General features: G+C 42.7%; 1 protein-coding gene and 1 long non-coding RNA gene across 2 annotated transcripts; one reads left to right on the forward strand and one right to left on the reverse strand.

Annotated features, from left to right (window-relative positions):
- Nucleotides 1-3478: 3478 nt before the first annotated feature.
- On the forward strand, nucleotides 3479-3942 carry LOC118600269. The gene is made up of 2 exons (XR_004949890.1): nucleotides 3479-3786; nucleotides 3856-3942. It is a non-coding gene; the product is annotated as an uncharacterized LOC118600269 (long non-coding RNA).
- A 3254-nt stretch (nucleotides 3943-7196) lies between these two features.
- Nucleotides 7197-8390, reverse strand: mos (v-mos Moloney murine sarcoma viral oncogene homolog). Its single transcript, XM_024261769.2, has one exon. It carries the CDS (start codon nucleotides 8242-8244, stop codon nucleotides 7270-7272), a length of 975 nt encoding a protein of 324 aa, XP_024117537.1. The 5' UTR covers nucleotides 8245-8390; the 3' UTR covers nucleotides 7197-7269.
- Nucleotides 8391-12387: the final 3997 nt, after the last annotated feature.

Here is a 12387-nt window from a genome sequence, read left to right on the forward strand (position 1 = left end):
ACAGAAATTACAAGTTTGGAAAGCAAAGTGAGGTAAAATGTTTCCTTTTTACAAATTAGTAAAATCTTTGCGTGTTATTCATATGATCATACTTAGTAAATTTAATTCAAATGCTTTATCTTTATTCTATATTTTTGTCGACTAAATATCTGCTGTAATTAAGTCGACTAAAATGTGACTAAAATTAATAGAATCAACATGACTAAATTGCGACTAAAACTAAAACCCTATTTTAGTCAAAAGACTATGACTAAAACTAAATTAAAATTCTTCGTCAAAATTAACACTGACCCGCACCCCCAAGACCTGGACACCCCCAGGCTCCGATGTAGTTTGATCCCCTGCTCTAGTTCTTAAATCTCGGGGATCCCACTCCCGGCGTGGAGAGGAGACCGCCGGGCCCAGGAGACCGGCACCCAAGAGACTAGACCACCAGGCCGAGCCTCCCCCCACTTCCCCGGTGATGGGGTAGGGGACAGAAGGTTGAAGGTCCCACCTTCCTTGTGTGATGGATGCGTGTTCGTTTGTTAGAGTGTATATTCCAAAAGCAAAAACCATCTCTCCAGCCACTCAGCATCTCAGGCAGGGATGTGGCAGAGGTGGAGGAATACAAATACCTGGGAGTAATCGTCGACAACAGACTGAGCTGGGAGACCAACAGCACAGCTGTGTACAAGAAGGCCTGAAGCAGACTCTACTTCCTGAGGAAACTGAGGTCCTTCAACGTGTGCATCAAGATGCTGGAAATTTTTTACCAGTCTGTTGTGGCCAGCACGTTATTCTTTGCTGTGGTCTGCTGGGGGGGTTAGCATAGCTGCCAGTGACACGAAGAAGCTGAACAAACTTATTAGAAAAGCTGGCTCTGTAACTGGATGTAAAATGGAAACTTTTGAAGCAGTGATGGAGAGGAGGACCGTGAAAAAACTCGTATCCATCATGGATAATCCTCAGCACCCTCTTCATCCTGCGCTTGACGAACAGTGGAGTGTCTTTTCTAAGAGGTTAAGGCAACTACGCTGCCACTCCAACCGCTACAGGAGATCTTTCCTGCCTCGTTCTATCGGACTGTATAACTCATCAGCCTTGTGCCGCAGATAAACCCACTGGATGTCTGTCTGGAAAGCTGTTAAAAGTTTGGTGCTCCCTTAATTTTCTTAATTTTAATTTATTTATTTATTTATTTATTTATTTTTTATATTCACTGTTGTTTGTCTGTCTGGTTGCTGTTTTTTTAACGAGTCTGTACACAGTGCTGCTGCAACATGCAAATTTTCCTGGCAGGGATCAATAAAGTATCTTTATCTTATCTTATCTTATCTTATATTTGTGGTGTTAGAGGTGTTTGAATCTGACTAATCTCTGCAGAGAACAGAATCTGCTCTGTTTCATTTCCTCCAGGTGACCATTGTAAAACATGATGTCATCCTTATTCTACTGGATTGATCTGACTCTGTTGACCAAAGCTATTAAGGTCTCGGTTTGTGGTATCAGACTCTGAATGATGGTGTTGGTCTAAGAGTCCTCTTTGAGTCGTCCACACTTGATCTTGATGTTCCAGCTGTCTCCACATCAGCAGTCTGTTAAATCTGAATTTTGAAATGGGCAGTAATTTTAACCTTGATTGTCAAGTTGATTTGTAGGTAAAGTTCAGCTTTTTGTATTGAAGGAAGTTAGTAAAACTTCCATCCATGGTGGAGTACACCCTGGACTGGTCGCAGGAGCAGGTCCAGGATTTCTACTCTGAAAAAGCTTAGAGGTTTCTAAAATTTTCTACTTTGTTTGTATGAAAAATTACATAAGGCTAGAAGGAAATGAAAAGGAACGCATATTCACCTGATGCTGTTTAATACCAGATTCTTGTCCAGACATTACACTTTTACCTGTGTTTACTGTCAAAATCAGAAGACAGATATGTTGAAGTGTGGTAGGAAAACCAAGGCGTGGTACATCTTGGAACAGTCTCTTACAGACCTCACAAAGATAGGCTGTATCTTCTCATTGTGCTGATTGGTGGATTTATGGTGGCCCTGAAGTGCAAATCATACTAATCATTGAATGCAAAAACATTTAAAAGATCACCACAACAAAAAAAGTTAAACAAACATATATTAAAAAAAAAAGTTAATTACATTTTAGAAAACAAAATTCCAGGATCCAAAATGTAAAAAAAAAAACATTTTGGAAAACAAAAGTAATTTTCAGAAAACAATATGAAATGTAAGAAAGACAAATCACAATAAGAAATCAGAAAAAGTAGACACATTGCTGCTTGGATGATGATATCCAGTATCAATTCAGGACAAAGGACTTTCAGTTGAAATGACCCCTAGACTAATTGGGATGGAAGTCAAAGTGCAATTTCTCTGGCGGAGGGCCTTTCACAGGAGAAGAACTCAGCCCACTCTGCAGAGCGGCTCTGAGTTCTTCCTGTAAAGACATCCTCTTTTTATTCAGTTTAAGGGAAGGCCTGGTTTAAGAAAGGGAGGAGTGAGTCCAAGGTTCACACAAACATGTTAGTGTATATGTTATTCTTCACTGTGCATTATAAAATATGCTGTTGCTGCAGTTCAGTCTTTTGTTCTGGGGCAAAGAAAACTCTTCATTTTGACCAATACTCCAATGTGCTTTGGCTTTTGTCGTCATGTTGTGTCTTCTGCATTTATGTGAGCCATGGCGGCCACCGTACAGGAAAGCAAAATACTGAGAGACACATGAAAGGCTATGCAGCAGTAAAGCAAAAAAACAGGACAATAATGGCTTAAATGTTATATATCTTTAACTCTTTCTGTGTTGAGAGAATCCAAGCGTCAAAAACAACATTGTGAGATGAAGCGTGTGTGACTGGTACGAGCAGCAGGCTGTTTTGCTAGCCTGATGACCACACGCGGCCGATGTTTAGCAGCTGCTAGTCCTTGTGCCCATTTGCATGTGTGTACCAGATAGACTTACTCTGAATGTTTGATTTAAACTGAAGAAAAAGAATGATCCTACCTTCCCAAATTGCTCTCACATCTCTGACACGGTCTTCACTCTCACCACTGAACTCTGTGGTGAATTCAGGGGCAATGAGAAGGGTGAATCTGCGGGCCCTGAGACCCAACAACGGTCTCAGGACCCCATTCTCAGGACTTAGGCTTTTTGAGACAGCGCCCCTTACAGGGTGGAATTTGTTCTGTTATTTTCTGCAGACCTTATAAGGCACATCGCACACGTAAGTAGTAAGAGTAAAGAAATATTGAAGTGCTGCAAAGACAAGAACAACATCATATATCACATGAATCTTAAAATATAAAAAGTAAATTAATAACACATTTCCATTTTTTACAGAAACAAAAACATCGATGTCTATATGTCCAGTATCTTAGCTTAGTTCAGCTTTTCTGCAAATTAATGTTCTTTGTGCAAATCTAAAATTCACGATGGTTTATTAGCAATAAATAATTTTGCTTTTGACAGCATACATTTTGTATCTTTCTGTCATGGCCATGCCTCAGCCTCACAGGTAATCTGCCTTATTGAAATCACCTGTGTGGCTGCCTTTATAGCAGGAGCTGCCCTGCTGAGCTGTGCCAGAAGATCTCCTGCCTTCATGGGACTCCAGCCTGCCAAAGCTGCTGTCTTCTGTGCCCTGTTTTGCCTGCATGAACTTTGTCAGGACAGACTTGGATTTATTTCCTGGATCTGGTGCTGTTACCCTGGGGTCTCTCTCTCTCTCTCTCCTCCTCCCTTCCTGGTTGCCCTCAAGCACACAAGTGGAATTCTGTGCTTCACCTTCTCCACAACAGAGTGAGTGCCAATAAGAGTCTTTTGGAAGCTCCTTTGGAACTGAATAATAACTCTGCTCCTCTGCCCTAGTGTGCCTGACCCCTTCCCCCTCCCGGTGGACCTAGGAGCCCTGGCCTACTGCACTTCTTTATTGAATAAAAGAATATTTGCCAGTTCTGATCAGTCTGTTTTTGGGATCCACCCACTTAACCCTGATATCTTTCCATGTTTTTGTGTTTAATCCTTTTCTATTGTGTAATGCATTAATATTGCCTCATTATGACACAAATATGGTTTACATGTATAAAAAAACAGGGGAAAACAAACTGAGCAAAGCACAATATATGATACATATTTTATTATTTTTGTAGTGTAATATACAAACTTGATTCATTGCTATTGCTCAATAGTATGACTACTTATAATTATATTAAGCTTCTATGTTGTTTTGTTCAGAAGTAAATTACTCTTTAAACTGTAGGTCTACAATTGTACATTTAAATTCTGTATGTTTTTTTTCAAGATGGAAGCAACAATTCAAAAGAGGAAATATCTTCCAGAGATGAAACAGCTGAATGCTGCAGCAATGAACAATCCCCATGTTGTTCTACAAAGGATTCCAACCAACACGATTATTAAAGGTTCAAATTCATCATCAAAGACACTCTAACTTAAAACTATCAATGGAAAATGTTGCAATACATTTCTAAGAGCAAAATATGTATTTTAGTGCAGTAGAGGAATTTGACAGGATTGGTATAGAATTGAACAAAGTGGAGATACTCCCCAACCAGAAAGTATGTATTTTTTTAATCTTATAATGTTTAATTAGAAAAATTGTTCTAAAATATTTTTCCTTTCCTATTTACCACTGTGATTTATTGTACAGAAAACAGCTGTTAGGTGGTTACAAGTATTACCAGCGTTGTTTGCTTAAGTTAATGTAACGCCTAATAAAAGTTATTCCAGCGGCTGCGGCTCAGTGGGCTGTGTGTAGGGCTGCCATTCAGTAAACCTGGGTTTAATCTCCGGGGCGTGCATTGAGCTTATTCCAGTTCGGGTCCTTGGGCGAGACCCTTGACACTCCTGCCACTGCCTGACTGGTTCCCCTGTGCCTTGCAAATAAGGGGTGTGTCAGGAAGGGCATCCGGCGTAAAAACTCTCTGCCAGACACCAGTGCGAAGCAGTGAAAGCTGTTTCGCTATGGCAACCCCTAATGGGATAAACTGAAAGGTCAACAATAACAAAAAAAAAGTTATTCAAGCCACCTCAGCCAATCCTGTTTGATTTTCCAGATGTTAGGGTTTTTACTTTGTTGGTTTGTTTGTTTGGTATACTTTGTTTTATTTTTATTTTGTGAAATACGTGTTTGTCATGGTGTTAAATTTGCGCAACAAAATAAGACAAAATGTAAAGGCAAATTTATATTAAGTCTTTAAGCGCCAAAGTAGCAATTCTGAACTGTTGTAGGAGCCCTATTGAGAAATACATCCTGTGGATGTTGCTTTTGTCATCTGTTATCTTGCTGTCATTTTGTGGTCTGTCGTAAAGTGAGTGTGATTGGCTGATGTCAGACAGGTGTGCATCAGCCAGAAGGAAAAGTTAAGAATATTTGTTAATGTTAATTTATGAATCTCAGGGTGGGGAACACTACCTGGGTTACATAAAGAATAAAGAACAGATTAATTGCAAAGGATATTGGAGTGACAGACTTATTTCTTTTCTGTTGCACAGGAAAACGACAGCCCGATTAGCCAAGTCTACCTGGCGTCCCACATCGCAGTAGCTCGAAGTGCTAGAATGAGTTTGTTAGTTTCTAGACCTTTTAGCTCCTACAACCGTCATTCCAGGCTCTTCAGATCTCAATATTCTCAATGTTTGATAAGTTTCAGGGGCTTAGAAAATACCAGAATCAACTCTCTCAGCAGTCATGTAAAATAATGAAGAGAAATCAGTTTGGATTCTTCAGACAAATGTTTCAAGCCTCTACAGCAGGGGTCTCAAACTCAATTCAGCTGGAGGCAGAGTCTGGGTGAGGCTGGGCCGCATCAGGATTTCCACAAGAAAAGCTCTGGTAAAACATTCCAATGTTCTCAAATATCTTTACTTTAACACGAAATAATGAATTAAATCAATACATTAATTAAAAATTGAATAAAAATATAAATCAATCAGTAATAAATAAAATAATAATGAGCATACAGCAGATACAGACGACTGAAGAAACCACATACTGACTGACTGGAGGAATGAATGAATGAAGAGCCCAGTCTCAGTAAAATGCGTACAAATTCCACGATTTGGGAAATACCGTGTATAATATACGCCAAAACCGGTTTTTGCGTGCATATAATACGCGCGGTCCTAAACATGATAAAGTCTGTTTTCCACGTTTGACACGTCCCCTGGTGGAGGCGTGAGCATCACAGACAGCCCCACAAACGAACAATTTGCTTTTCTAACCCTAACCATAACCGTAATCCTAACCTTAACCAGGAACGACATCATTTAGAAAAGAGCCGGAGGATTTCTGATCACGTGATCAAAACGAAACCTAAAAAGTCGTGTATATTGTACACCGGCGCAACCTATCCTCTACCATTGCGTATCATATGCACGCAAAAAGCGTGTTTGGCGTATATTATACACGGTATTTCAGAGTGCAAAGTCGTGGCATATGTACGCATTTTACTGCGACCGGGTTGGAATGAATGAGGAGGTACTGGACAGCCCGCCGATGTCCCGCCCTCCAGAGCCATATACCTCACCGTGATTGGTTCGTTCAGCTCTGCACACAACAAGCGTCATTCATATCTGTCTTGAGGGCCGCACTAACATTAATCTTTCATATGAAGACGGGGCCGGGAGTTTGAGACCCCTGCTCTACATGTTCTGGATTATATCTCCTGAAAAGCCCAGACGCCAAAAAAGGGTTCAAAATAAATGCATAATTCATCGGTAAGAAAGACATGAAATAATCATTCATAATTTATAAATGGTGCATGAAACAAACCCTATTTTCATCATTAGTAACATTTATTGAAGGGGGAAAAAAAATAAAAGATTAACGGCACCCAGCAGCAAAGCGGTTGCTCCTCCAAGCCTGCAGATTCATATTGCTGAGACAATTGTTTATCAATAAATAACTAAGTTTGTTTGAATATTAAAACAGCTATAGTGGAATTGGAAAAACAAAATATTGGATGTGCAGGACTTGTCTTGATTGGTTTGATTTAAAAAAAATCAAGGCTTCCCAAACACTGTAAAATAGCATCAGGTGAGCAGATGACAACGTTACCCGTTTTATTTTATTTTTTTCTTAAAAAGAATATCGGCTATCGGACACCCGGAGCTACAAAAATATCGGCCTTGAAAAGAACGTATCGGTCGATCTCTAGTTCAACTAATCTCAGAACAAATCAGCCACGACATTCAGCATTAGAAACATTTTAATGAAAAGTAATCAGAACATGTGAGTAAAAAGAGCTCCAGAATCCATCCGGGTTACAGCAGCTGCTGCAGCAGCTCCAGCAGCTCAGACGCACTGGGTCTGCGGAGAGCGTCTGCGCTCCAGCACGCGCCCAGCAGTGCCCGGAGCCGCCCCCCCAGCTCCGAGCCGAACACGGCGCTGTCCCGCAGCGAGGGCCGCAGGTCCTGCGCCACGATGGCGTAGAGCACGCGCTGGCGCTCGCCCGCGTAGGGCGGCTCCCGGGTCAGCAGCTGCCACAGCGTGATTCCGAAGGAGAAGATGTCCGCCTTGGGAGACACGGCCTCGCCCTTCAGCAGCTCCGGGGCTCGGTGCGTGTACGTGCCACCCACGAGGCTGACGTGCGGGTGGTCCGCGCAGGTTTCCCGCGCGCGGTCCAGTTTCACGGAACAGCCGAAATCTGCTATTTTACAGACTTCCTCGCTGCTCACGAGGACGTTGGCGGGCTTTATGTCCAGGTGCACGAGGCTGTGCGCGTGCAGGTACCGGAGCCCGCGCGCGATGTCTGCAGAGTACCGGAGGCAGCGCTCCTCCCGCAGCGGCTCCGACGTCCCGTAGATGATCTGCTGGAGGTTCCGGTTCCCCACGAACTCCATCAGGATGGTCCCGATGCTGCTGTCGGCCTCAGAGCCTCCCGGCGCGGACGTGCTCGCCGCGATCACGCGCACTATGTTGTTGTGGTGCAGGTGAGCGACGTTCAGCTCCGCCCAGAAGCTCTGGCGGGAAGCCAGCCGGTTCTTACTGCTCTTCTTCACCCTCTTCAGAGCCACGGTCTTCCCGAGGTACTCCGCCCTGAACACGGAGCCGAAGCCGCCCGAACCCACCGCCTCCACGGGGCGCAGCTGCTCCCAAAGGATGAACGAGGAGCAGCACCGGGGGGCGGCTCCGCCACGCGCCGTGCGGGGGCCCAGTGGGCTGCTGCAGGCACCGCCCGCCGCGCTGGGAAACAGGCCTTTGGGCAACAAGCGGGTGGGGGGGATCGGAGAAGGCATGGCGGAGTCTGGCCTCGTGCCTGTCACAGGTGCGCTTATATGGCGAGGGAGGAGGGACAAAACACCTGAGACCAGCCGTTTGCTTGACTGATGATTTATCTGCTTTATTGGATATCAAGGGGAAAGGGAAACTTGCATCATCTTGTTTCAAAAACAATTAACGAATCATGGTTAGAGATTTGCTGTGAGCTAAACGTTTGCCTGTCCTCTCTTTCATTTTCATTAAAACTTCATATATTTTCACAAGAGCTTTTCATATGTTTTGTAATCAAATTTGTTCAAACAGATGTAATTTTTATTTATATTGAATATGTTGTTTAATCGCTTTTTTTAGATTTACTTGTTTTTGTTAATTAAAGGTTGAAGTTGCTTTTTTGATTTCCACTGATGTGTTATGGATTTCTTAGAAGTTTGTTCTGAAGAATGCATTTGGTAGTGAACCGTGAGTGGGGGAAGGGGCGCCTGGGATCAATCATATTGGTTAAGAGGGCATCTGGTATGAAAACATTCAATGATCTGTTGTTTTTTTCCTGGTGATATCTCCTGCAGGCCTGCAAGACCTCGGGACAAGGGGGGTTTGAATCAGACCATGCAGCCAGGCTGTGGGAGGCGACCATGCGGCAGGGCTACAGAGAAAATGGTCTGCATGGTTCTCCATCTCTAAATAAATGGTTCATTTGAACTCTTGTACTTTGAGTAAAATAGAACCCTAGGGAGACGGTTTATGACAGGGAATTCCATCTCAACACCAACAAATGAACAGATCACAGCTGAGTGTCTCTTGGTATGGACACATTTTGCTTTCACAACCAGGATTGTTTGTTCCTCCTTTAGTGTGTTAGTATGAACGTCTTTGTAATTGAAGCTGAACTGTTTGATAAAACAATGTCATAGTTATGTCACAAATCACTTTGACTGCTATTTCTCTGTGAACACAGATATGAATAGATGGGATTGCATGTGCAAAAAAATGAGATGAATAAAACCGGTGAGGTGTGGTGAGGTTCACGGCTGGTGAGGCCTGATGTCATCAATGAGATTTACAGACATGAACTCTACAGAGCCCCCACGACCAGCCCACACTGAACCCTGTGAGCCGCACTAAAGGCCAACAGGGGGAGACAGCCAATACCAACCACCCGGCAGAACACAGTCATGCTGTCACACACCAGTGAGGACCCCCGACAGGGTCCAGGGATGATGAGCCTGTGGACCCAGTTCCAATTCAATTCAAGTTTATTTATAAAGCCCAAAATCACAAAGGAAAGTTGCCTCATTGGGCTTCATGCAGGTAATTTTACAGATGCAGAAAATTAGTCATAAAATATGAACGATTGCTAAAAACTAAACAGACTACATAAACTGGTTACCCCTGCCCTTAGACCCTCCCTCCCGGTAAGGAAAAACTCCTAAAAAACCTGAGTCAGGAAAAAAGAAGAAACATTAGGGATTCCCACATGAAGGAGAGATCCTATCCCAGGACGGACAGGAGATACCAGAACAGTTAAAGAAAGATTAGCTTCTACAACTAGGTATCTAAAAGAGTTCATTCAGATGGAGCTGAGGGACGAGTGATGATGAAGTCCATAGTCAAGACGAAGTTCCAGTTGCTAAGAGCATCGATGGGTAACTTTTTGGGGTAGCCCGGTGCTCAGATGTAGGGAACCCTGCCCACAAATCCGGAGGCACCTAGCTCAGATGTTATGGACTCCCCCACGGTAAGTGAAGGGAGTTGCCAGATCAGGAGCACAGAATCCCCCCCGCTCTTGCACCAGCTGCCGGCTCACCCCACGGTGGGAGAAGGGTCCAACGTGATCACCCACCTCAGTGTGCATGTGTTTGATACTAAAGTGGTGCAGTTAAAATTGGTGGAGTGAGACGGACATCTCTATTTTACAACAGTAGCGTCCGATCACCCAAAAACTTCATCCATACGAGAGTGAAACGTGCATCATGGCGATAGACCTGAAGTGTAAGTACTAAGACAAGGTGCTTTTAAAATCATTGCCTTGTGCCCCTATGTGTTGAAGCTATTAAAACCTAAGAGAGGGGGAACTTTTTTGTTTATTTTACTTCATATTAATTTACTATTAATTAATTTGATTAAATATGAATTTTAACCTCCTATCACGTTCCAACTTCTTTCAGTTTCAAATCATCAATTTGCTCAAGATATTGACAGTAGTCAAAGTTTGTTTTTATATATTTTTTTTTAACTTGGATCCGTTCATCCATCCGTCTGTCCATTTTCTAAACCATTCTGTCCCTTTCGGGGTGATGGCCACTAGTGGGCGAAAGCCGGATATACCCTGGAAAGGTCGCCAGTCTGTTGCAGGGTCACAATCACACACCTAAAGACAATTTAGAGACACCAATCAACCTATGAAGCATGTTTTTGGACGGAGGGAGGAAGTCGAGTCCCCACAGAAAATCCACACATGCACGAGGAGAACATGTAAACTCCAAACAGAAAGGTCCCACGTGATCCTGATTCTGTTTCAGATCCCCCAGCTGGGGCTTGAACCAACGCCTTCTTGCTGAGGCAGGAGCACTAACCACTGCACCACCGTGCATTGAGTTGTTGCATTATTACTGTTTATTATTTTAATGACATTCCATTTTTTTCACAAGTCTATTTAGAATGACGACATATACTATGTTTATGTATTTGAATAAAGGAAATGTATGGAGCATAAAAACTACTCTGAAAAGTTCAGTTTCTCCCAAGTTACTTCAGAAAATGTAACTGAGTAAATAACTCATACGAGCCATCTCTGTCCTCCTCTGGCTCTCCTCATCCTTCCAACCATTTGTCTTTCTCTTTTCTCAGCCAAAAATGATCTAGGCATTCACATTCAGACGATGATTTAAGACAGATAAGACCAAATAACAAAATCAAAAGAACTTTCAAGAAAATTTGGATCAAATAATCAGAGCATCTCAATGAAAAAGCAGTGACAGAGCTCTGCAAAACTCTACATGTAGCGTAACCTGCAAAAGCGTGAAACATTTGAGAGAATCCTCTCGATTTCCTGCAGAACACACTTGAAGTCAGGCGGTGCTGCAGCTGAAACGATCCAAAGACACTCAACCTTATGTTTTTTGAAGGAACTTCTTGATAGAACAAACGGAAATGTGTTGCCTTGTGAAGGTTCACAATCAGTCAGTGGACAAAGGTTTTTTTTTTTTTCTTGCAAGTTGTAGAACTTCCACATCTTTATTTTCCCCTTAAACTATTTGTAGAAGACAGGACCAATAAACCATTGCACACATACAGTTGTACAATTTTCAATGTTGTGTTTCAACTGTCTTTAAACTGGCAAACGTGCGCTCAGAAATATTTTCATATCTCTGTTTTGGGTTTTTCCACCATAAAACATATGAGGTTTCTGTCCACAAGGGGGCAGGAATCAGAACTGAAGTGGATGTGGTTCCAGCTCAGACTCCACTAAATCTTTTAGCAGGTGAAGCTTCTGCCACGGTCAGTGAGCAGCACATCTTCACATCTTTACACTTGTTCTCCTCAAAGCCAGCTGTCATAAGCCTCCATAAATTTGCTTCATCATCCTAGGAGGAGATTGGAGAAACTATCTAAAAGTTCCCAATTGTTGAGGTTAAAGAACAAAAATATTCCCAGTGTAATGTTGCAGCAGGTAAAAAAAAAAAAATCATCAGTCACCTGGACTCGGTTCATTTTAATTTGACACTTTTTCAACAATGAATGAAATTTTCGGTCCATTTTGTACTTTGGGAACAGTAACAATGAACAGGGGTGCTGTTCATTGCCTTTGACTTTTTATGCAGCAACAGAAAGTAGAGAGGAGGTGAAGAAGGTAGTTTTCTTCTGGATTCATCCTTCGTCTGAGGTGCTGCTCTGAATGTTTCAAACTGCCATCAACATGATGACTGCCACGGCTGTTCACCGACAGGGTGCCGGTGGAAATTGGACTACTGTTGGTGGAAGAATGATAGGTGGAAGGCGGGTTCGTAGGGAGAGAGAAGAGGAAAGTCACTAGTGTTGGACTGAGAGTTGAGACTAGAGTTGGGAATGTTGAAACTATGACAGGAAAGGGTAAAGAGTTAGTGGACATGATGCAGAGGAGAAAGGTAGACATACTGTGTGTCCAGGAGACCAGGTGGAAA

The sequence above is a fragment of the Oryzias melastigma genome, linkage group LG20, assembly GCF_002922805.2.
Source record: "Oryzias melastigma strain HK-1 linkage group LG20, ASM292280v2, whole genome shotgun sequence".
NCBI lineage: Eukaryota > Metazoa > Chordata > Actinopteri > Beloniformes > Adrianichthyidae > Oryzias > Oryzias melastigma.